Here is a 26,171-nt window from a genome sequence, read left to right as displayed (position 1 = left end):
GGAAGGCCTGCAGAAAGGCGCAGAGAAAGTTGGAAGCACAGGTGGCATCAGAAGCGAAAACCAACCCAAAAGCATTCTGGAACTATGTCAAAGGAAAAACCAAAACAAGGACTGGAATAGTGGACCTCAAGAAAGACGATGGTTCAGAGACAAAGACAGATAGTGAAAAGGCAGAAATGCTGAACCAATTTTTCAAGAGTGTTTTTACAGTTGAGGATACAGGCCCACTCTCAGACCCACCAGACTACAGTTTCACAGAAGCTTTGAAAGATTTTGAAGTCACTGAGGAAGTTGTACGGAAGCACTTAGTCAACCTACATACAGGCAAGGCAGCAGGACCCGATGGATTAACACCATTGATACTCGTCAAAGCAGCTGATCAGCTGGCGGAGCCTCTGGCCCATTTCTTTAGACTGACACTGGACAGCGGAACGATCCCGGAGGACTGGAGGAAAGCCTACGTCACACCCATATTCAGGAAGGGGAGCAGAATGGTGCCCAGCAACAACAGACCTGTTAGTTTAACGTGTATAACCTGCAAGGTTATGGAGAAGATAGTGCGCGATCACGTCATGGAACACCTGCTGAAGAACTCCTTGATCGCTGAAGAACAACATGGCTTTGTACCTGGACGATCTTGCATTACCCAGCTGTTGGAGGTCATGGATATCTGGACGAGCATTGTAGAAGATGGAGGCAGCGTGGATGTGGTGTACACCGACTTCCAGAAGGCATTCGACACAGTGCCCCATCGTAGACTTCTGTCAAAGATCGCGGCCCATGGTATCACGGGGAAAGTGCTGGGATGGATCAAGGACTTTCTGGCCAACAGGAAGCAGCGTGTTATTGTCAATGGCACGCTGTGAGCAGTGGCATCCCCCAGGGGAGCGTGCTCGGGCCAGGCTTGTTCGTTGTTTTCATCAACGACCTCCCAGCCAGAGTAAAGAGCATTGTAAAAATGTTTGCGGACGACACCAAAATGTTCAACAGAAGTGACACAGAGACGGGACCAAAAGATCTTCAGGATGACCTTGACCAACCCCAGCACTAGTCTGACACGTGGCTGCTTAAGTTCCATCCACAGAAATGGAGCGTAATGAAACTGGGGGGGTGTGGGGGGGGGGGGGGGGGGGGCAGAAGTCAGAGGCAACATACTACATGACGAGCAAAAATGAAGAGGGCAACAGTACAAGGCTGACATTGAAAGAGACTGTAAGTGAAAAGGCCCTGGGAGTGCTCATTGATGACAAACTGAGTTTTAAAGAGCATGTTGCACAGTCGACATCTAAAGCAAACAGAATGGTTGGACTTATAAGGCGATCGTTTGATTTTCTGACTCAGACAACTTTCGTTCAGCTGTACAAGAGCCTCGTCCGGCCACTGTTGGAATATGGCCACTGTGTCTGGCAACCGTTTCATAAAACACTATGCAGTGACATTGAGGATGTCCAGAGGCGAGCAACAAAACTCCTGGGCTCACTGAAAGAGAAGCCTTACCCTGAGAGACTGAGATTACTGGGGCTGCCAAGTTTGGAACACTGAGAGGGGACATGACAGAGACCGTATTCAAATACCTCCATGGACATTACGATGTACAGAGGCCAGTATTCCAGCCGTCACTCAGTGGAAACCTCAGAGGCAACGCCTTAACTCACTCAGTACGGCCAGTCCTCTCTTCTCCTCTACACAGACCCCTCGGATGTCCAGTGGGTGTCTGAATGACCCAACCTTTAGCTTCCGTCGTCAGCATTGTAGTATTCTTTGTCAACATTCACCTCTTCAGTATAAGAGCCTTCCGCTTGCAATATTTTGATGATGGTAACTGGGGTGAAACGCTGTTTACATCGTCTCTTTCGCCGTTCGTATGGAGAGAGTTAAAGCTCCAGACGAAACGCTTTCGTCGTGATGTCAGGGGGAACTACTTCTCAAACAGAGTGGTGACACAGTGGAACAGTCTCCCAGACTCCGTGGTCCTGGCGCCGTCTGTCAACGCCTTCAAGAGCCGTCTGGATAAGCATTGGAGGGACCTACCTGGTCTGTACAACCCGTCTTGCCGGAGTAACTGATTTGGTTTAACCGCGCTCGCCACGCATGCAACCAATTCAGTGACAGTTTTGGAACACGAACAGGCCTCGGGAGAGGCCTAAATCGTCGATCGTCAAAGAGGATCTTGCGCAGCGAAACCATTTCTTCAGTTGATAGCCTCCATTGCAAGAACTAAACTCTGTATAGGCCTAATATTTGCACAATGAAAAAGAACAAAATATGAAACAAAAAGTCGAAAAAAAATCAGCCTTCTGTTTCGTACATTTGGCCTCTCTCTATCCCCTTCGATTGGCCGCAAGAGGGGTGGGAAAAGATCTGATGCCAGGAACGTGGCGTCTAGTGTGTTGTTCAGTCTATGTATTTGGAAAAGCTCACAGAGATTCTGTTCGTTTTGAAGACATTTGTGCAATGTTGGTTTGGAAATGATGCCAATATTCGTTTGATTTGCAAAGCATAGTACTCTACCTTTCATGCAAGACTTATGGCCGTTCCCTCGATCTCTCTACCTTTATTTCTTTGAGACGATCAATAGTGTGATGGCCTTGTACCTGTTCTTTTTGGTATTCTTCGACTTTTCTGAGGATTTCCGATTTCCTAGATGTAGGCCGCTCGTTGTTGTTGCATTACCAGCAAGTCTGTCAACTCACTCATTTCCCTTAACACCAGCCTAACAATAGAAGTTGAAGCTGTGACACATGCTCTCCAGTGGCTATCATCTATCCATATGCCTGCAAACCAACATGCCATGATTCTAACGGACTCCATGAACCTCATACAGAAAATTGAAAGTAGAATAGGAAGTCCAGAGTGGCATGAGGCAATGCGCAACTTTCAGATTCAAAAACATGCGTGGTCATTCCAACAGTTCGAAAAAAAAAAACCAACAAAAAAACCCCCACCTCAGCCTGCAGTCATATGCACGAACGTATGTAACTTTTTAGCTTGCTCAAGATAATTGAGCAGTACCTCCATATTCTGACTTTTCGATCATGGTGTGGTAACTGACAGTGAAGGTTTATGTGGTTTGCCATCCTGTTGAATTTTTGACTCACTTGTGTAAACAAAGTGAGTCTATGTTTTAACCCGGTGTTCGGTTGTCTGTGTGTGTGTGTGTGTGTGTGTGTGTCCGTGGTAAACATTAACACTGACATTTTCTCTTCAAATACTTTCGTCAGTTGACACCAAATTTGGCATAAAAATAGGAAAAATTCAGTTCTTTCCAGTCATCTTGTTTAAAACAATATTGCACCTCTAGGATGGGCACAAAAAATAAAAAAAGAAGCCTAATTATATGCAAACTGCATTTACTGTTATATTTATATTTTTTGTATTCTCTAAACTTGGCACTTTGACCTCTTATTCTGACACAACAACAAGAGGAGTCATTATTATCATTTTTTGTTCAAACAGGAACTTCTTTTGCTAAGCCTGGAATTTTTTTTAATTTTGCAAACGTTTTGGTGCAGTAAGGAAGGGAAATTACTCTGCAATTAATGCTAGGGGACTTAACTTATCACAAGTGAGTCTTGAAGGCCTTGTCTCTCTTGTTCTTTTATGTACAGCACCATATCTGTATCCTAGTTTCCTCTGTTAGGGTGTGGGGGAGGGGGAGATGCAGGGATTCCCTTCTGGTTTTCCACTGACAGTGTCCCCCTCTTGTTTGGTCTGTTGAGGTGAATGTTTCAGTGGCTTCAGAGACTGTGTCCTGTATACAGACTTCTTCAGAGACTGTGTCCTGTATACAGACTTCTTCAGAGACTGTGTCCTGTGTACAGACTTCTTCAGAGACTGTGTCCTGTGTCCTGTATACAGACTTCTTCAGAGACTGTGTCCTGTGTACAGACTTCTTCAGAGACTGTGTCCTGTGTACAGACTTCTTCAGTGACTGTATGTCCTGTGTACAGACTTCTTCAGAGACTGTGTCCTGTGTCCTGTATACAGACTTCTTCAGAGACTGTGTCCTGTGTACAGACTTCTTCAGAGACTGTGTCCTGTATACAGACTTCTTCAGAGACTGTGTGTCCTGTGTACAGACTTCTTCAGTGACTGTATGTCCTGTGTACAGACTTCTTCAGTGACTGTATGTCCTGTGTACAGACTTCTTCAGAGACTGTGTCCTGTGTACAGACTTGTGGGGTCTTTCTTCTTTGGTGGCCTCCCCTTGTTGTGTGCGCAACTTAGTTGGTTTGAACAGTGAATGGTGTCATGTTTGCAGAGTCCAGTGAGTAAAGTACTTCCAGGTTTTTGTCAGTGACTACTCCTTGACTGGGCCCCCTCACTCCCCTTCCCCCCCTCTCCCCCTCCTTTTTATTTTTAACCCAAGACTGAATGTGACAGGTGACCGTAATGATTTATGTATGTACACTGGGTGTCGAGTGCATCACCCCTAAACTTCCTCCTACGTTTTTCTTAATTATGCCCCAAAAAATAGACATGTGGTCAGCTGTAGAGATGGACCTACAAGACTGTCCCCAGCTGCCAGTTCTGAACTGCAGACTGCATCAAGGTGTGCTGTGTGCTGGTTGTTTAAAACTTGGAAGATTGATTCCTTGTCTGATTCTTAAAATATATTTTTTAAAAATCTAAAATGGGTGTAATTTTGGTGGTGACAGCTATCAGTGATACAACATTAACTGGACTAAAAGCAATATGATCTGACTCGATCTGGATTTTTTAAAACTTAGGTGACAATGTTTGTATCTTTTGTACAGCACCAGATGAGCGAGATTGTATTAACAGTAACATTCTATTGTTTGTTGGCTGTTAGAGCATCATGGAAAGAAGGAATAGAAGAAGAAAAAGAAAACAAAGGGCGGATGTGTAAAGGGTAGCAGCAATTGGGAAGGACAAAGTGGGGTGGCGTTTGTTCTCTCTCCAGACTGTAGAATCTTCATGCATAATGTACTTCAGATATTATTGGTGAATAACACTGCAGGAACGTGGGCCAGGTTTATAGCAAATGATTCATACATACATTCTTCATAGAATTATAAAGTACCTAACAAAACGTATCAAGGCAAAATATGCACTTGTTAGAAACTTTGTTGTTGTGTAGGTTGTTTTCTGTAATCGTTAGTCTTAACTTGTAGCTGTATAATTGTTAATATTTGCACTCAGTATGATAAGTTTACATTTTATTTTTTACTTGTTCACTACATTACTGGCAAATATAAACATGCGAGATGCAATGCCAGAAATGACAGAATGTGTTGGTTAATGCAGGTTTACTTTGTGAACAACCAGCAGTAGCACTGGAAACTAAGTTGTGGAGTTTTCCTGCTCCCAGTTCATAAAGTTGTAATACATTTTCTTGTAAACTTAAAAATTTTTTTTTTAAATGTGGTGAGATCGAAATGAAAAGGTTTTTGTGGATGAAACAGGTGTTTTAAGTATCTCCAGAGCTGAATATAGACATATACTTACCCTCCAAGAAAAAACAAAACAAAGACAACGACAAACAAAACAAAAAAACATATCCCCCCCCCCCCAACCCACAAACATAATTTTTGTGTTTTTTAATCCCACTGAGTCAACAATGGACAAAGCAGTTTTAATTTGAACTTAAATAAGTCCTGCACAAAGTGGTTCCTGTTTAAGTCTCCATGTCATATTCACAAAAATATCAGATGATGACTGCAGTCATATTCATTTTGGCACTTGACAGTTGTTGTTTTAAAAATCATCATTCCAGTCTACAGATGGGTCTGATGCACGTTTTCTAAAGCTGTGCGACTTGTTGTTCTGGTTGTGGCCTGGGTTAATTTTATACTGCAGTGTTGCCCTGTGATGGTGTCAGGCTGTGTATTTACAACAAAAAACAAAACAAAAACATACAAAAAATGTATTCATAATGATATGCAGTGGGATTGCTATCCAAAAACTGTGGTCACCTTGTCTATCTTGAAGAAATGAATCACATTTTCATGCTTTAAACTTGGTGTTCAGTTTTGGAGGTGTTCAGTTTTGGACATGTTTCTGATTTAGGTTTATCTTCCCTGTACATCTTGGTCCAAGTCATTTTCACAGCTGGTGGTCCAGTTTTCCTGCTTCTGTTGTGGAACCAAGTGCCTGGCTGCAATGCATGAGGTACAAATACGTGCCTGCATCGTTTCAGTCTGCACTGAACAAACCACACTTGTGAAAAAGTATCTGTCCAATCAATTTCAACTTCTTTATTCAGATAGCTCCAAGAGAGGAGTAGCACTTTGAGTTCTGAATAATATCACCACTGAATGGAAATAACTTGCATGTACACAGGTGAATGGACATCACCACACAATGGAAACAACTTCTTGCACTAGGGTAAACCCCATCAAATACACAACACTGACATGTGCCCCCCTCGCCACCCCCTTACAACAAAGCAAGCTATACAAATCTCCCTGTATATGTACACAAGTATCTCTGCACTGCTACTGATAAATACCTATGTACACAAATATACACACATCAACAATGAAGAATGGATTATATTACACTTCCATTTATTGTAATAAGCCACATTGATTATGATCCATCCAAACAGAGTGTGCAGTTTGAGAGTGTGGGGGAAGGGGTGGGTGGGTGTGGAGATGATAGGTGTGTGTGTGTGTGTGTGTGTGGAGGGGAACAGGGGGGCACAAAGCTTTGTCCTGAACAGTGCGATACACTCAACACTCAGCACAATGAAAATGGTTAACAGGTGATCCACCCTCAAGTGGTGGAGCAATAACAGCACACCCCAGGACTGCACAGCCTGATAGTGAGGAAGAACAGGTCCTCTCTCTGCACACCTGGTGTCATCACAGGCCTGTCTACACACCTGGTGTCATCACAGGCCTGTCTACACACCTGGTGTCATCACAGGCCTGTCTACACACCTGGTGTCATCACAGGCCTGTCTACACACCTGGTGTCACACCCATCACAGGCCTGTCTACACACCTGGTGTCACACCCATCACAGGCCTGTCTACACACCTGGTGTCATCACAGGCCTGTCTACACACCTGGTGTCACACCCATCACAGGCCTGTCTACACACCTGGTGTCATCACAGGCCTGTCTACACACCTGGTGTCATCACAGGCCTGTCTACACACCTGGTGTCATCACAGGTCTGTCTACACACCTGGTGTCATCACAGGCCTGTCTACACACCTGGTGTCACACCCATCACAGGCCTGTCTACACACCTGGTGTCATCACAGGCCTGTCTACACACCTGGTGTCATCACAGGCCTGTCTACACACCTGGTGTCATCACAGGCCTGTCTACACACCTGGTGTCATCACAGGCCTGTCTACACACCTGGTGTCATCACAGGCCTGTCTACACACCTGGTGTCACACCCATCACAGGCCTGTCTACACACCTGGTGTCATCACAGGCCTGTCTACACACCTGGTGTCATCACAGGCCTGTCTACACACCTGGTGTCACACCTCTCCTGACAGCACAGACAGGGGCATGACATCAGCCCCCATGTCAGCTGGTCTTCAGAACTGCTAAGGCCTGAGGTATCTGCTTTTCCAGCACCTTCAAACTGTGCCAGGTCTTCAATGAGCTCCACGAGTTCTGGGACAGTCCACTATTGTGCAGTCCAGCAGAAAGGGAGGCCAGGCAAGTCAGTGGGCACAGAAAGGAAAACAGTGTATCATGTCTGAAATATTGCTGTCCTTTTCTCTCCATTTTGGTCAAGTTTTCTCCACTGAAGTTTGAGGTGTGTTATCAACATTAATCATGTGGGAGGGCGACTAGATGACATATAAAAACAAAACAAGATGAAGCTGCTCCAAAACATTTCACTATGTACCATTTCCAAAGGTTTTCTTGCTCCCTTCATTACTCTCAATGGGGCGGAGGGGATAGATCTTCTTGATAAAAATAAATATAACCATGGAGTGTGTATCTGCTCAAAAGAAAGGAAGAAAACCAGAACTACACAAGTCTAAAAGCTGATGACAAAGATGACTGCAATCACAAATCTATCAATTCTTAAATCAACATATTAAAAATAAATGTAAAAAATGCACAAAAATGACTTCCACACATTCTTTTCTTGAAGTGAAAACACTCACGCACACACACACACACACACACACACACAGGCGCCATGCTGAAGAAACAAGAATCCATTTTTTTTTTTATACAGAGCAGACTATACCTGCAGGTGACCTGTAAAAACATCAGAACAGGAATAGGCCCCCAATGTAACAAACAGCACAAGTGCTATGTCCACTTCATCATTGTGTACTTTTCTCTTCTAAAAACTGTATAAAACTGGTTACTGCACAATCCATACCACAGAGGTTTGCAAAAAAATAAAATGTTAAAAAAAAGGCAAGACAATATCTGTTTCCAATCATGAATGGGTTTGTAACTCCATATCCATTCTTTTTCAGGCATGTTCTTCACAGCCAGGTGTATTGAACAATGTCATCACTGCTCTCTCATGCACATGTCCTCAACACAGCTGGACTGTGTGGTTTTCAACGGTTCTGTCACATTTATTCCTGGCTCATGTCAGCTTCAAACTCTGTGGTAAAAATTGGGTACCCTGAAAATCAGTGTTGAGCAGCTTCCTTCCTTCCCGCCAGCCAATCAGATCCTCATGAAAGTGAAACACAGCTGACACCCACTCCCATCAATTTCCCAGGACAGGAGCATTTTGTATCCCATGTCAGTAACACATCAAGTCATCTGCAAGCAGCAGCAGCATCTCCACCAAATCATCTCCACCAAACTGTAGTGAAAGGAAGGAGTTAAAACGATTTACAGTGAGGTGTTTCTCATGGTGAGAGCAGCCCAGGAAATCCACTGTGATGAAATACACTACAACAGAATGGAGAGTGGTTTTGTGCGGGTCAGTAGTGGCTGGCTGTCCCCACAGCACTGAACATCACATGGTAGTGCTCAGGAACACAGCACAGTGCTCACAACAGCTGACTGTCTGTCCAGGCTGACACATCTTCAAAGGACGATGACAGTGAAATAAACACATACAAAACAAAGTCTGATCATGAACACATCACAATGAACATGAAATGAACGCACTAACCTCAATACCAAAGCAAGTCTACTTTATCCAGATCTTGGCTGAAAAACAACACAAATCATGAAAAAAAAAAAAAAAAAAAAAAAAAGAACTAAGGAAAAGAATATTGTACTTTTGACTATAACTACAGATACAATGAAGGGACACAGCTTCACACTGCCTGTTGTCCATCAACAAACCCAGCACTGCCGTTCTCCCTTCATACCACTGAACCCTTCCCACAAGGGGCCGTAACAAGTCCACAGTCTTCACCTCACTGCACATTTCCAAATAAATTAGAGCTATATACTCACAACAACACAAGGCAGAAGAGAGGTTTGGAGGCGGAGGGGATAGAGGAAGGGGTGGTGTCTGCCGGTGACCGTCAATATAACAGTGTGCGGGGAGGGGGAAGCAGGGTGTGGGGAGGGGTTAAAACAGCAAGGCAATGTTGTCCACAGCACACTGCAACCTGACCCACAGAAGAGACTGTTCCTGCTACTGACCTGTGACCAGTCTGCTTCCTCTCTGACTCTCATTGTGGGGTGTGGGTGTGAGGTGGGGAAACAGAAACAGGAGTGGACATCAGTGTTTTTCTTTGTCTGGCATGTAATTTCTTGACACTAGTGCCCTGTGGTACTGAAGCAGAGAGAATAAATGTGTATTCGTATTCATAGTGTTACTTTTGTCACCAACCCCTCCCCACCCCCCATACTGATGCTGAGCTCTGCACCCTATGCTAAGGAGGCAGAGTGCATTGTTAATACCACTTATTGTTGGTATCCACAGCTGACAGCCAGACATCTCATGTTACAGCAGCCCATGAAAACACAGCAACTGTTGATCATTCCTTTCAACTGCACTCCACAACGTATTCAGCTTGGAGTTAGGCCACAGCTCCTTGTAAGCAGTCGTCTAACCTGACTAATCCAGCTCTTCCTAGGTCTTGACTCGCACTACAGTGATGGCACAACTTGACTTCCTATGCATCACACTGTTCTCATTCTTGACAAGAAACAGCAGGGCAGCCTTCACTGGAAAGAAAGCCAGACAGACAGAAGAGCTTCATTTGTATTGGTGCTGTTAGCACTGTTGTCCACTGACCAACACAAGCACTGGAGTCCTCCCAAGGCAGACACAGAGCCATCACAGCAAGACACCATCTTCCACAAGGGTCACAACAACTAACAGTTACAAGGCCAGCTGAAAAAGGTGACTCAACATAACGCTTCTTCTCTCTGCCTACTGCATTGGGGGGAAGGGACAATTGCATACTGGTTCTCCATTTCTGCAGGTGAGATTAGGCAGACGACCATAAACACAACTTGTCAAACACCTCGACCATTCTGTCTCCGAGCTGAGATTCCACCTGGTGTTTTGTCTTTCATCAAAGCGCCGTCTCTTCCGGATGCTGCGGAGCAGGTTGAGACGGAACCTCCAATGCTAATGAAGAGTCATCTTCATCTTCTGAGATCCTGTCCATTTCGTGGGAAGGGAGGCCACTCTCGTAGCGCGACACCTGCTGGGTGCACTCCTCCTTGATGCGGGTCAGGAGGCGCCGCACCTCCCGGTTGTTGGGGGCCAGGCGCAGCGCCTCCATCAGGTCTGTCTGGGCCGAGCTGTACTGCTTGTCGTCACGTTTGGCCCGCGCCCGGGCGTAGAAGGCTTCGAAACACTTGGGCTTCAGCTCCAGTGCCCGGGTGGCCAGGTCCACTGCTGCCGCATAGTCCTGCACAAGGTTCATGGTGTTAGTGTGCACACTGGTCCATGTTGCCGCATAGTCCTGCACAAGGTTCATGGTGTTAGTGGGTCCATGCTGCCGCATAGTCCTGCACAAGGTTCATGGTGTTAGTGTGCACACTGGTCCATGTTGCCGCATAGTCCTGCACAAGGTTCATGGTGTTAGTGTGCACACTGGTCCATGTTGCCGCATAGTCCTGCACAAGGTTCATGGTGTTAGTGTGCACACTGGTCCATGCTGCTGCATAGTCCTGCACAAGGTTCATGGTGTTAGTGTGCACACTGGTCCATGTTGCTGCATAGTCCTGCACAAGGTTCATGGTGTTAGTGTGCACACTGGTCCATGCTGCTGCATAGTCCTGCACAAGGTTCATGGTGTTAGTGGGTCCATGCTGCTGCATAGTCCTGCACAAGGTTCATGGTGTTAGTGGGTCCATGCTGCTGCATAGTCCTGCACAAGGTTCATGGTGTTAGTGGGTCCATGCTGCTGCATAGTCCTGCACAAGGTTCATGGTGTTAGTGTGCACACTGGTCCATGCTGCTGCATAGTCCTGCCACAAGGTTCATGGTGTTAGTGTGCACACTGGACCATGCTGCTGCATAGTCCTGCACAAGGTTCATGGTGTTAGTGGGTCCATGCTGCTGGCATAGTCCCTGCACAAGGTTCATGTGTTAGTGTGCACACTGGTCCATGTTGCCGCATAGTCCTGCACAAGGTTCATGGTGTTAGTGTGCACACTGGTCCATGTTGCCGCATAGTCCTGCACAAGGTTCATGGTGTTAGTGTGCACACTGGTCCATGTTGCTGCAAGGTTCATGGTGTTAGTGTGCACACTGGTCCATGTTGCTGCATAGTCCTGCACAAGGTTCATGGTGTTAGTGTGCACACTGGTCCATGTTGCCGCATAGTCCTGCACAAGGTTCATGGTGTTAGTGTGCACACTGGTCCATGTTGCCGCATAGTCCTGCACAAGGTTCATGGTGTTAGTGTGCACACTGGTCCATGTTGCTGCATCAAGTCGGCTTTACAACAGAAAAACAGGAGTACATGTCTGACCTTCACATAAACACAACCTGCTGGTTTGGTCTTGAGGCAGAAGATATTATTATCATTACTATTTTTTGTTATTATTTTTATTTTGTTTTGTTGTTATTATATCATTATCAAAGGATATTTCTATAGCACGTAACTGTAGTATAGCACTACACTTTACAATGACAATATTATTAAAAAAGACAATGTACTTTGCACACACACACACACCACACCATACTCCAGTCCGCTCTACATCACACCACACCACATCACTCCACAAATCATACTAACATACATCACACCACTCCCACCACATCACACACCACAACACACACCACATCACTCCACAAATCATACTAACATACATCACACCACTCCCACCACATCACACACCACAACACACACCACATCACTCCACAAATCATACTAACATACATCACACCACTCCCACCACATCACACACCACATCACTCCACAAATCATACTAACATACACCACTCCTCCCCTTCCCACTCCCCCTCCACCCACACATGAAGGCTGGTGCACTCACATTCTGTTTACGTTTGCAGCGAGAGAGGTTGAGCAGAAAGTTGAGCTTGAGGTCATGGAAGGTCCTGCTCTCTTCACCCAGACCTTCCCGCGGGAACTTCTTCAGGGCGTACTGGTACCGCTGAGAGGCCTCCTTGATGCGGTTTTTCTGCAAAGCGACACGTCATGTCAATGCAATTTTATTCTTATTCTATCTTAATCTTTAGTCTTTTATGGACCAGGAGATTTTTTTTTACTTCCCCCTCCCCCCCTCTCCTTACAACCCCCTTAAAAAGACCTGGAATGGTGGTCAGGGTGCTAGTCTTTCGGATGAGTCACTGGCAAGTCTGCATATCTGTTGACCTGGGCAGTGGCAAAAAATCTCCATCTATAAGCCTGCCAGGTGCCGATAGCACACCCAAACCAAGGACCCTCAGAAAAAAAGTTCAGCACTCTAAACCACATGGCTAATGTGCCCATAAATGGAATGGCCAAATGGCAGGTAGAAACTGGTACATGACAGATAAGCGATGAGGTACATGACAGATGACAATGAAGAGGTACATGACAGATGCAGCGATGAGGTGACAGATGACAATGAAGAGGTACATGACAGATGCAGCGATGAGGTACATGACAGATGACAATGAAGAGGTACATGACAGATGCAGCGATGAGGTACATGACAGATGACAATGAAGAGGTACATGACAGATGCAGTGATGAGGTACATGACAGATGACAATGAAGAGGTACATGACAGATGCAGCGATGAGGTACATGACAGATGACAATGAAGAGGTACATGACAGATAAGCGATGAGGTGACAGATGACAATGAAGAGGTACATGACAGATAAGCGATGAGGTACATGACAGATGACAATGAAGAGGTACATGACAGATGCAGCGATGAGGTGACAGATGACAATGAAGAGGTACATGACAGATGCAGCGATGAGGTACATGACAGATGACAATGAAGAGGTACATGACAGATGCAGCGATGCGGTACATGACAGATGCAGCGATGAGGTACATGACAGATGACAATGAAGAGGTACATAAGAGAAGACAGTGATGATGATGACAATGAGGAGGAAGAGACAGATGTTCACCTTGTACAGGATGTTTCCATCCTCCATCAGTTTGTTGAGCAGAAGCAGGAGGACGTCTGTCTTGCCTGACGCCATGGCCCATGTCTCTGGCCCTGACACACCCCCATCACACAGCACATTACATTACACAGCACATCACACAGCACATCACACAGCACATTACACACACAGCACATCACACAGCACATTACACACACAGCACATTACACACACAGCACATTACACACACAGCACATTACACACACAGCACATCACACAGCACATTACACACACAGCACATCACACACACAGCACATCACACAGCACATTACACACAGCACATTACACACACAGCACATCACATTACACACACAGCACATTACACACACAGCACATCACACAGCACATTACACACATATACATCACATCACACAGCACATTACACATACATCCATTCATATACATCATGTCACGCATAGTGCATTACACACATGTACATATACATCACGTCACACACACACAGCACATTACACGTACATCCATTCATATACATCATGTCACGCATAGCGCATTACACACATGTACATATACATCACGTCACACACACACAGCACATTACACACACATCCATTCATATACATCATGTCACACGTAGCACATTACACACATGTACATATACATCACGTCACACACACACAGCACATTACACACACGTCACATACATAAACATCATGTCAGACATCACATTACACACACACATACATCATATCACACCTGCCACCACACATATCACATTACACACACATCATATTACACAGCACATTACCATTACATACACATCACATCACACACACATATCACACACACACACACATATCATATCACAAACACATACATCACATTTCACATGCATACATCGTATCACACACACACACACAATCACATTACACACATATACCTCATATCCCACAGTTATCACATCACACACACATCACATCACACACTTATACATATCACACAAGACATTACACACACATCACACACATATACATAATATCACACAGCACATTACACACACAACACATCACACACACACATACATCATATCAGGCAGCACATTACACACACAACACATTACACACATACACATCATATCACACACACATCACATTACATACATTTACGTGACATTACTCACACCACACATATCACATTACACACTTTTACATCACATTTACACACACACAACACATTACACACTTTTACATCACATTTACACACACACATCACATACTTTTACATCAAATTTACACACACACACATCACACACTTTTACATCACATTTACACACACACATCACATCACACACTTTTACATCACATTTACACACACACATCACATCACACATCCCCCTATTGCTTCGGCTTCCCCTCTTCCCTTCACCATGGCCAGCCATCCAACTTCACCATCACTGTTCGGTCTGTTCACTGTCTCTTCACACTAACAACTTCACCATCACTGTTCACTGTCTCTTCACACTAACAACTTCACCATCACTGTTCAGTCTGTTCACTGTCTCTTCACACTAACAACTTCACCATCACTGTTCAGTCTGTTCACTGTCTCTTCACACTAACAACTTCACCATCACTGTTCACTGTCTCTTCACACTAACAACTTCACCATCACTGTTCAGTCTGTTCACTGTCTCTTCACACTAACAACTTCACCACCATCACTGTTCAGTCTGTTCACTGTCTCTTCACACTAACAACTTCACCATCACTGTTCAGTCTGTTCACTGTCTCTTCACACTAACAACTTCACCATCACTGTTCAGTCTGTTCATTGTCTCTTCACACTAACAACTTCACCATCACTGTTCAGTCTGTTCATTGTCTCTTCACACTAACAACTTCACCATCACTGTTCAGTCTGTTCACTGTCTCTTCACACTAACAACTTCACCATCACTGTTCAGTCTGTTCACTGTCTCTTCACACTAACAACTTCACCATCACTGTTCAGTCTGTTCACTGTCTCTTCACACTAACAACTTCACCATCACTGTTCAGTCTGTTCACTGTCTCTTCACACTAACAACTTCACCATCACTGTTCAGTCTGTTCACTGTCTCTTCACACTAACAACTTCACCATCACTGTTCAGTCTGTTCACTGTCTCTTCACACTAACAACTTCACCATCACTGTTCGGTCTGTTCACTGTCTCTTCACACTAACAACTTCACCATCACTGTTCGGTCTGTTCACTGTCTCTTCACACTAACAACTTCACCATCACTGTTCAGTCTGTTCACTGTCTCTTCACACTAACAACTTCACCATCACTGTTCAGTCTGTTCACTGTCTCTTCACACTAACAACTTCACCATCACTGTTCAGTCTGTTCACTGTCTCTTCACACTAACAACTTCACCATCACTGTTCAGTCTGTTCACTGTCTCTTCACACTAACAACTTCACCATCACTGTTCAGGTCTGTTCACTGTCTCTTCACACTAACAACTTCACCATCACTGTTCAGTCTGTTCACTGTCTCTTCACACTAACAACTTCACCATCACTGTTCAGTCTGTTCACTGTCTCTTCACACTAACAACTTCACCATCACTGTTCAGTCTGTTCACTGTCTCTTCACACTAACAACTTCACCATCACTGTTCAGTCTGTTCACTGTCTCTTCACACTAACAACTTCACCATCACTGTTCAGTCTGTTCACTGTCTCTTCACACTAACAACTTCACCATCACTGTTCAGTCTGTTCACTGTCTCTTCACACTAACAACTTCACCATCACTGTTCGGTCTGTTCACTGTCTCTTCACACTAACAACTTCACCATCACTGTTCAGTCTGTTCACTGTCTCTTCACACTAACAACTTCACCATCACTGTTCAGTCTGTTCACTGTCTCTTCACACTAACAACTTCACCATCACTGTTCAGTCTGTTCACTGTCTCTTCACACTAACAACTTCACCATCACTGTTCAGTCTGTTCACTGTCTCTTCACACTAACAACTTCACCATCACTGTTCATTGTCTCTTCACACTAACAACTTCACCATCACTGTTCAGTCTGTTCACTGTCTCTTCACACTAACAACTTCACCATCACTGTTCGGTCTGTTCACTGTCTCTTCACACTAACAACTTCACCATCACTGTTCACTGTCTCTTCACACTAACAACTTCACCATCACTGTTCAGTCTGTTCACTGTCTCTTCACACTAACAACTTCACCATCACTGTTCAGTCTGTTCACTGTCTCTTCACACTAACAACTTCACCATCACTGTTCAGTCTGTTCACTGTCTCTTCACACTAACAACTTCATCATCACTGTTCAGTCTGTTCATTGTCTCTTCACACTAACAACTTCACCATCACTGTTCAGTCTGTTCACTGTCTCTTCACACTAACAACTTCATCATCACTGTTCAGTCTGTTCATTGTCTCTTCACACTAACAACTTCACCATCACTGTTCAGTCTGTTCACTGTCTCTTCACACTAACAACTTCACCATCACTGTTCAGTCTGTTCACTGTCTCTTCACACTAACAACTTCACCATCACTGTTCAGTCTGTTCATTGTCTCTTCACACTAACAACTTCACCATCACTGTTCACTGTCTCTTCACACTAACAACTTCACCATCACTGTTCACTGTCTCTTCACACTAACAACTTCACCATCACTGTTCAGTCTGTTCACTGTCTCTTCACACTAACAACTTCACCATCACTGTTCCGTCTGTTCATTGTCTCTTCACACTAACAACTTCACCATCACTGTTCGGTCTGTTCATTGTCTCTTCACACTAACAACTTCACCATCACTGTTCAGTCTGTTCACTGTCTCTTCACACTAACAACTTCACCATCACTGTTCAGTCTGTTCATTGTCTCTTCACACTAACAACTTCACCATCACTGTTCAGTCTGTTCATTGTCTCTTCACACTAACAACTTCACCATCACTGTTCAGTCTGTTCACTGTCTCTTCACACTAACAACTTCACCATCACTGTTCAGTCTGTTCATTGTCTCTTCACACTAACAACTTCACCATCACTGTTCAGTCTGTTCATTGTCTCTTCACACTAGCTGCTCACTTTGCACTGTTATTTTTGTGTTTGTTTCTGTACTAAGAATGTCTTTCTTTGCTGAAGACGAGAGAGATGGGGAGGAAAGAGAGAAGGGAAGGCACCAAAACACAGACATAAAGATGGTAACAAATGTGTCGGTTTTGGTCTGTCAGATAAATTAACTGGCCTTTTTTTTTTTCTCAAAAGAGCAAGTTTTGAATGAGAAAACAATCACTAAAACATATTGCCAGCTTGTACATGAAACGCTTTACTGATGTTACCTGGTAAATGTTTTCAAATCTGTGCACAGTCAGGTAAAACATCCTGGTTCCAACAGGTCCATTTCTGAAGCACCATGGCTCAGTGAAGCTGATGCGCCCGACTAGGAAGATAGTGTTTACAGCTTCCAGTCCCATCTACATGTTTCTTTTCAATCCTCTCCACTAGTCCTTCAGAGCTAGTCTGGGTGCTAGTCTTTATTTGATAAACTGAGGTTTAATATGCAGCACACATTTAGCACATGTAAAAGAACCCATTCTATGACAGCTATGGGACTATTCCTGGAAAATAAAACCTGTCCCTGGCAAAAGGTTTGCCCCTGGCAAAAAATCTGTGGAAAAATCTACTTTGACAGTACAATAAATATATCTTTGCAGACAGAAATCAAAGGGGTGGAGTGGTGAGGAGAGGAATGTGTTGTGACAAACAGTAAAACATTACGACAGACATCCAGTCCCTCACCCAGCTTGGCTCCTTTGCGCAGGAAGCAGACGATGACGGCCGTGTTGCGACAGCCGATGGCTCGGTCCAGGGGCCGCATGCCGTGCACGTCCACGTGCTCTATGTGCGCTCCTCGGTCCATCAGGAACTGAACCTGCATGGAGGACATCAACAAGCACAGAAATGACCACCATCCCACACCTGGCTGTTTGTGGAGGTTTGTAATCATGGTGATGCTTTGTCAAACAGTCCCTAAATGGATCCCCATAGCACCATCATCATCCATATCATCAATTACATACAGAAAACAAAACGTCTCCAAACTATGGGGGCAAACAGACAAAAGAAATGAAGATTTCCGTTATGCATTCTGGTATCACATATAACAGAAACATGCTTACTTGTACTGACAGACACCCAAACTTAATGTACACCCATGCCACCACACCCCCAGCTTTAGCTACCTCAGAAGCCTTCATCACACAAACCTGTCACTTTCTGCTGGTGCTTTTATCATGTACACACACACTGGTACACATGTACACACACACATTGGTACAAATGAATACTCACACAAAAGTGCATAATTTTTATGTAGACATATAAAGGTGCACATGTACAAACACACAGATGCATATGTAAACACACACAGGTACACATGTAGACATACTGGTACACGTATGAACACACATGCACATGCACACACACACACACATGTAGAGGCCGTGCACTGACCACATGAGCGTCTCCATAGAAGGCGGCTAGGTGCAGGGGGGTACGACCACTGTGGTCCACATGATGCAGGTCGGCCCCACGCTGCGTCAGCGACTGAACCAAGGTGACATGACCCTTCAGACACGCCCAGCACAGCGCCGTCAGCCCCTCCTTGTCTGTGCGCTCCAGCTGTGCTCCTTTGCTCAGCTACACCACACAACACACACCACACCACAACACACACACCACACACACACACCACACCACAACACACACACCACACACACACACCACACAACACACTTGTTTCATGGAGTTTGGCATTCCCTAAAGCACAACAGCATGTAACTGAAGCATTAATCATTTGCACAAATGTAATGTCCACCAGCCTGCGATCAACAGATCAATCAGTCTGGCTTCCAGCCAAGCCAAGCCATGTTTACAGGGATCAAGACATGCCTTCTTTCTTGCTAAAACCCCAGATGACCATGCATCTGTACTTCATGATCCCAAAGAGTTTGAGAAAAAAGTCAGTAAAAAGACTCCAAATGGAAAAGAACAGGGAAAAAAATTGGGCACAAGTACAGCTGTTTTCTCCACATAAACCTGACCATTCCATTGAGTTTTTGTCAGAGGGTTATAAAACTGACCTGTACATAAACAATTATACACAATCAGCAAAATGATACAACAAAATGGTATCCTAAGCATGCATGAATATGTATATCCCCAGTCTGCCAATGATGACTATGTATATTGTGTCATGAAAATGAAGGGCTTTTACTTTTTCTTCTTTGTACGTTTGCATCAATTCAATTATTCAAAATAACTGTCTTAGTATGTCAAGCTGAGAGAGATAACAGTTTGATATCTCCTCTACATGTACATGTCAGTCTGTGTCTTTTCTCTCTGTGTCTTTCTGCATATGTCTTTCTTTGTCTTTTTTTCTTTGACAATGTATGCATGTGTATTTGCGTTTTTCTCCTTTTCTTCTTGCTCAAAATTGTTAGAAAAAAAATCTCACCTCCAATGAATATGGTATATTGATATATATGGTGAAGGTTTTGTGAAGAAAGAAAAGTGCTCTGGTCTAAATTTCCTGACCTATACCTGTATCCGTCAGCCAAAATATGATCAAAGTTCAGCCCTGTCACCCTGTCCCATGCCAAAATGGACCCCCATGGGCAGCAGCATCGTCATCAACCCCATGGTCTGTCATCACCACCCATAAGTATTCACTATCAGTAAATTACAGAGAGAGAAGTCCCATATACTGGGGCTCACAGACACACACACACAGAAACACACACACACTGAAACACACACACACACAGAGAAACACACACACACAGCAGCTCACCAGCATTTCCAGCACCCCCAAGTGTCCCTCACTGGCAGCGATCATGAGCGGCGTGCGGCCATACTTGTCAGTCTGCTCCATGTCAGCCCCGGCCAGCAGCAGTGTGTCGGCGATCTCCCACTTGCCCGACTTGACGGCGCACAGCAAGGGAGGGAAGGACTTGCTGTTGGCGGCTCCCATGTCCGCCCCCTCCTCCAACACGTACTGCACCACCTCCTTCCTTCCATGGAGACAGGCCGCCGTCATTGCTGCAACATACAGGGTGTGGCTCTAGTGTTTTGTGTGTATGCAGCAGTGTAGAGTTGTGGTGTGTGTGTGTGTGTGTGTGTGTGTGTGTGTGTGTGTGTGAGTGTGTTGTGTGTGATCTGCAGGGTGTGGATGTGCAGTGGTGTTTGTGCTTGCTATGCAGTATGTGTGTGTGTGTTGTGGAAACAGGGGGCCAATGTGGTTAACATGCAGGTAATGTGTGTAGTGTGTGTGTGTATTCTGTCTGTTGTCTTGTTTTTGTGCTGGATCTGTTGTGTTATGTTGTTTTTGTCGTGTGTATGCTGTGTGTTGTCTTGGGTCTGTTGTGTTGTCATGTGTGTGTTGGGTATTGTGTCGTGCTGTTTTGTCATGTGTATGCTGTGTGTTTGTCTTGTGTTTGTGTTGGATGTTGTGTTGTTTTATCATGTGTGTTGGGTGTTGTGCAGGGTGGGTGGCTGTTGTGAGGACAGGATGAAATGTGTGTCCAGTGGTGTGCGTTCATGTGCCGACAGTGACAGAGTGACAACAAGACAATTAACCAAACACAAGACAGGAACACATCCAGACATGGAGAAAAATGGACAACTCCAAGTGCCCCCCCACTCCACCCACTGACACACCAAATGCTTCCACCCCCCACCCCCACAACACAGACACACTAATTGCCCCACGCCCCCTGCTGTACCCCCTCACCTGACACACCAAGTGCCCTCCCACCCCTACTGACCTGTCTCCCCCAGCAGGGTGTCTACGACATCCAGAGCCTCTCCCCTTGTGGCGTGGTGAAGGTACTCCACCACCTGCAACACCACACACTCCACCATCACCCACCGCTTCATGTCTGTCAGGTGGTTGGAGGGAGGTTAGACAGGCAGCAGGAGAGGACTGGGTCCTGCCTTCCTGTGCCCATCTCCAGACACAGTGCCCATCTCCAGACACAGTGCCCATCTCTAGACACATCCAGACACAGTGCCCATCTCCAGACACAGTGCCCATCTCCAGACACATCCAGACACAGTGCCCATCTCAAGACACAGTGCCCATCTCCAGGCACATCCAGACACAGTGCCCACCTCCAGACACATCCAGACACAGTGCCCACCTCCAGACACAGTGCCCACCTCAAGTCACAGTGCCCATCTTCAGACACAGTGCCCATCTCCAGACACAGTGCCCATCTCCAGACACAGTGCCCACCTCCAGACACATCCAGACACAGTGCCCACCTCCAGACAAAGTGCCCATCTCCAGACACAGTGCCCACCTCCAGACACAGCGCCCACCTCCAGACACAGTGCCCACCTCCAGACACATCCAGACACAGTGCCCATCTCCAGACACAGTGCCCACCTCCTGACACATCCAGACACAGTGCCCACCTCCAGACACAGTGCCCACCTGCCCACCTCCAGACACAGTGCCCATCTCCAGACACAGTGCCCACCTCCAGACACATCCAGACACAGTGCCCATCTCCAGACACAGTGCCCACCTCCTGACACATCCAGACACAGTGCCCACCTCCAGACACAGTGCCCACCTCCAGACACAGTGCCCACCTCCTGACACATCCAGACACAGTGCCCACCTCCAGACACATCCAGACACAGTGCCCACCTCCAGACACAGTGCCCACCTCCAGACACATCCAGACACAGTGCCCATCTCCAGACACAGTGCCCACCTCCAGACACAGTGCCCACCTCCAGACACAGTGCCCATCTCCAGACACAGTGCCCACCTCCTGACACATCCAGACACAGTGCCCACCTCCAGACACAGTGCCCACCTCCAGACACATCCAGACACAGTGCCCACCTCCAGACACAGTGCCCACCTCCAGACACATCCAGACACAGTGCCCACCTCCAGACACATCCAGACACAGTGCCCATCTCCAGACACAGTGCCCATCTCTAGACACATCCAGACACAGTGCCCATCTCCAGACACATCCAGACACAGTGCCTATCTCAAGACACAGTGCCCATCTCCAGACACATCCAGACACAGTGCCCATCTCAAGACACAGTGCCCATCTCCAGACACAGTGCCCATTTCAAGTCACAGTACCCATCTCAAGTCACAGGGCCCACCTCCAGACACAGTGCCCATCTCCAGACACAGTGTATATCAATTGCCTGTATCCATGCCCCTCCCCTACCCCCGCCTTAAAAAAAAGGTCAGGGAAAGCAGAAATATGAGACTTATAAAGTGCAGCAACAAAATGCTTTTGAAAGTGTGAAATGAAACATTATACACTAAGATTTCAATCACAAATGCTCAAGACACACACATATTTCCACACTACACATTCAAACTAAACAAACATTTCTGCATCACACACATATAATACACATTCCAGCACCACACACAAACACACACTACACTATACACATGCAACACACTTAACACACACACACTACACATCACATACACACTGCACTACACAAACACACTACAATCACACACTCTACATTACACACACACACTACACTACACATGCGCACCACACTTAACACACACACACTACGCTACACACACGCACCACACTACACACACACTACACCACACACACGCACCACACTAAACACACACACACCACACAACACTCACACACCCACACATCACTCACATGGCGGTTCCCCATGGCAGCGGCCGAGGCCATGCAGTGCAGGGTGGCGTCGTGACGACTGGGCTCCCCCTGCAGGGGCCGCCACTCTAGCTGCAGGAGGAAGGCGAGGGAGTCCAGCTGACCGCTGACGGCAGCGTGCACCGCCGCACACTGACCCTGCTTGTCCTGCAGGGAGGGCTGTCACACACAGTCACACTCTGTTTCTTTCTGCCTACACTGCCTCTGTCAGCAAACACACTGTGTTTCTTTCTGCCTACACTGCCTCTGTCAGCAAACACACTGTTTCTTTCTGCCTACACTGCCTGTGTCAGCAAACACACTCTGTTTCTTTCTGCCTACACTGCCTCTGTCAGCAAACACACTGTGTTTCTTTCTGCCTACACTGCCTCTGTCAGCAAACACACTGTTTCTTTCTGCCTACACTGCCTCTGTCAGCAAACACACTGTTTCTTTCTGCCTACAATGCCTCTGTCAGCAAACACACTGTTTCTTTCTGCCTACAATGCCTCTGTCAGCAAACACACTGTGTTTCTTTCTGCCTACACTGCTTGTCAGCAAACACACTGTTTCTTTCTGCCTACACTGCCTCAGTCAGCAAACACACTGTGTTTCTTTCTGCCTACACTGCCTCTGTCAGCAAACACAGTTTCTTTCTGCCTACAATGCCTCTGTCAGCAAACACACTGTTTCTTTCTGCCTACACTGCCTCTGTCAGCAAACACACTGTTTCTTTCTGCCTACACTGCCTCTGTCAGCAAACACACTGTTTCTTTCTGCCTACACTGCCTCTGTCAGCAAACACACTCTGTTTCTTTCTGCCTACACTGCCTCTGTCAGCAAACACACTGTTTCTTTCTGCCTACACTGCCTCTGTCAGCAAACACACTGTTTCTTTCTGCCTACACTGCCTCTGTCAGCAAACACACTGTGTTTCTTTCTGCCTACACTGCCTCTGTCAGCAAACACACTGTTTCTTTCTGCCTACACTGCCTCTGTCAGCAAACACACTGTTTCTTTCTGCCTACACTGCCTCTGTCAGCAAACACACTCTGTTTCTTTCTGCCTACACTGCCTCTGTCAGCAAACACTCTGTTTCTTTCTGCCTACATTGCCTCTGTCAGCAAACACACTGTTTCTTTCTGCCTACAATGCCTCTGTCAGCAAACACACTGTTTCTTTCTGCCTACACTGCTTGTCAGCAAACACACTGTTTCTTTCTGCCTACACTGCCTCAGTCAGCAAACACACTGTGTTTCTTTCTGCCTACACTGCCTCTGTCAGCAAACACACTGTTTCTTTCTGCCTACAATGCCTCTGTCAGCAAACACACTGTGTTTCTTTCTGCCTACACTGCCTCTGTCAGCAAACACACTGCGTTTCTTTCTGCCTACACTGCCTCTGTCAGCAAACACACTGTTTCTTTCTGCCTACTGCCTGTGTCAGCAAACACACTCTGTTTCTTTCTGCCTACACTGCCTTTGTCAGCAAACACACTGTTTCTTTCTGCCTACACTGCCTCTGTCAGCAAACACACTGTTTCTTTCTGCCTACACTGCCTCTGTCAGCAAACATTCTGTTTCTTTCTGCCTACACTGCCTCTGTCAGCAAACACACTGTTTCTTTCTGCCTACACTGCCTGTGTCAGCAAACACACTGTTTCTTTCTGCCTACAATGCGTCTGTCAGCAAACATTCTGTTTCTTTCTGCCTACACTGCCTCTGTCAGCAAACACACTGTTTCTTTCTGCCTACACTGCCTCTGTCAGCAAACACACTGTTTCTTTCTGCCTACAATGCCTCTGTCAGCAAACACACTGTTTCTTTCTGCCTACACTGCTTGTCAGCAAACACACTGTTTCTTTCTGCCTACACTGCCTCAGTCAGCAAACACACTGTGTTTCTTTCTGCCTACACTGCCTCTGTCAGCAAACACACTGTTTCTTTCTGCCTACAATGCCTCTGTCAGCAAACACACTGTGTTTCTTTCTGCCTACACTGCCTCTGTCAGCAAACACACTGTTTCTTTCTGCCTACTGCCTGTGTCAGCAAACACACTCTGTTTCTTTCTGCCTACACTGCCTTTGTCAGCAAACACACTGTTTCTTTCTGCCTACACTGCCTCTGTCAGCAAACACACTGTTTCTTTCTGCCTACACTGCCTCTGTCAGCAAACATTCTGTTTCTTTCTGTCTACACTGCCTCTGTCAGCAAACACACTGTTTCTTTCTGCCTACACTGCCTGTGTCAGCAAACACACTGTTTCTTTCTGCCTACAATGCGTCTGTCAGCAAACATTCTGTTTCTTTCTGCCTACACTGCCTCTGTCAGCAAACACACTGTTTCTTTCTGCCTACACTGCCTCTGTCAGCAAACACACTGTTTCTTTCTGCCTACACTGCCTTTGTCAGCAAACACACTGTTTCTTTCTGCCTACACTGCCTCAGTCAGCAAACACACTGTTTCTTTCTGCCTACACTGCCTCTGTCAGCAAACACGCTCTGTTTCTTTCTGCCTACACTGCCTCTGTCAGCAAACACACTGTTTCTTTCTGCCTACATGCCTCTGTCAGCAAACACACTCTGTTTCGTTCTGTCTACACTGCCTCTGACAGCAAACTTGTTAACTCACTCCTGACGAAGAGCCCTGATCAGGGCACTACTGTTTATAACTGTTTCAGACAAAGGGTCCCGATCAGAGCCTTTGAGAGTTTTGAATTTTTGGAGTGGCACCTGGTTTCCATAATGATGTTATGAGCAATGAATATCTTACCTATGTATGAATGAAAATGTAACGTAAAATATGAATAAAAAGCAGTTAACAAAAAAAGAAAAAAATAATGACCTGACCTTTCCACTCTCCAGTGTTGTGTGCGAAAGATGCATGTATGTAATGAATGTGTGTAATGAATCAACACACCTAGG

The 26,171-nt window shown here is 45.7% G+C and overlaps 1 protein-coding gene across 14 annotated transcripts in view; it reads right to left on the bottom strand.

Moving 5' to 3' along the window:
- Positions 1-6,196: 6,196 nt before the first annotated feature.
- The window catches only part of LOC143290385 (uncharacterized), a 119,762-nt gene continuing 99,787 nt past the window's right edge, over positions 6,197-26,171 (bottom strand). For 4 of the 14 annotated variants that reach the window (XM_076599776.1, XM_076599777.1, XM_076599779.1 and 1 more), the window contains 8 exons: positions 23,252-23,428; positions 21,344-21,416; positions 20,371-20,618; positions 19,032-19,217; positions 18,318-18,450; positions 13,484-13,575; positions 12,388-12,534; positions 6,883-10,790 (listed from right to left, as the gene is read on the bottom strand). In XM_076599776.1, the coding sequence (XP_076455891.1) occupies positions 10,449-10,790; positions 12,388-12,534; positions 13,484-13,575; positions 18,318-18,450; positions 19,032-19,217; positions 20,371-20,618; positions 21,344-21,416; positions 23,252-23,428 (1,398 nt within the window). In that variant the 3' untranslated portion in view covers positions 6,883-10,448. Of the gene's footprint in view, positions 10,791-12,387; positions 12,535-13,483; positions 13,576-18,317; positions 18,451-19,031; positions 19,218-20,370; positions 20,619-21,343; positions 21,417-23,251; positions 23,429-26,171 lie in introns of all 14 variants that reach the window. The other 10 variants (XR_013056385.1, XR_013056387.1, XR_013056388.1 and 7 more) reach the window with 10 other exon arrangements.

This window comes from Babylonia areolata, chromosome 15 (assembly GCF_041734735.1).
Source record: "Babylonia areolata isolate BAREFJ2019XMU chromosome 15, ASM4173473v1, whole genome shotgun sequence".
In the NCBI taxonomy this organism is placed as follows: domain Eukaryota; kingdom Metazoa; phylum Mollusca; class Gastropoda; order Neogastropoda; family Buccinidae; genus Babylonia; species Babylonia areolata.
This window is presented reverse-complemented; position numbering and strand designations above follow the sequence as displayed.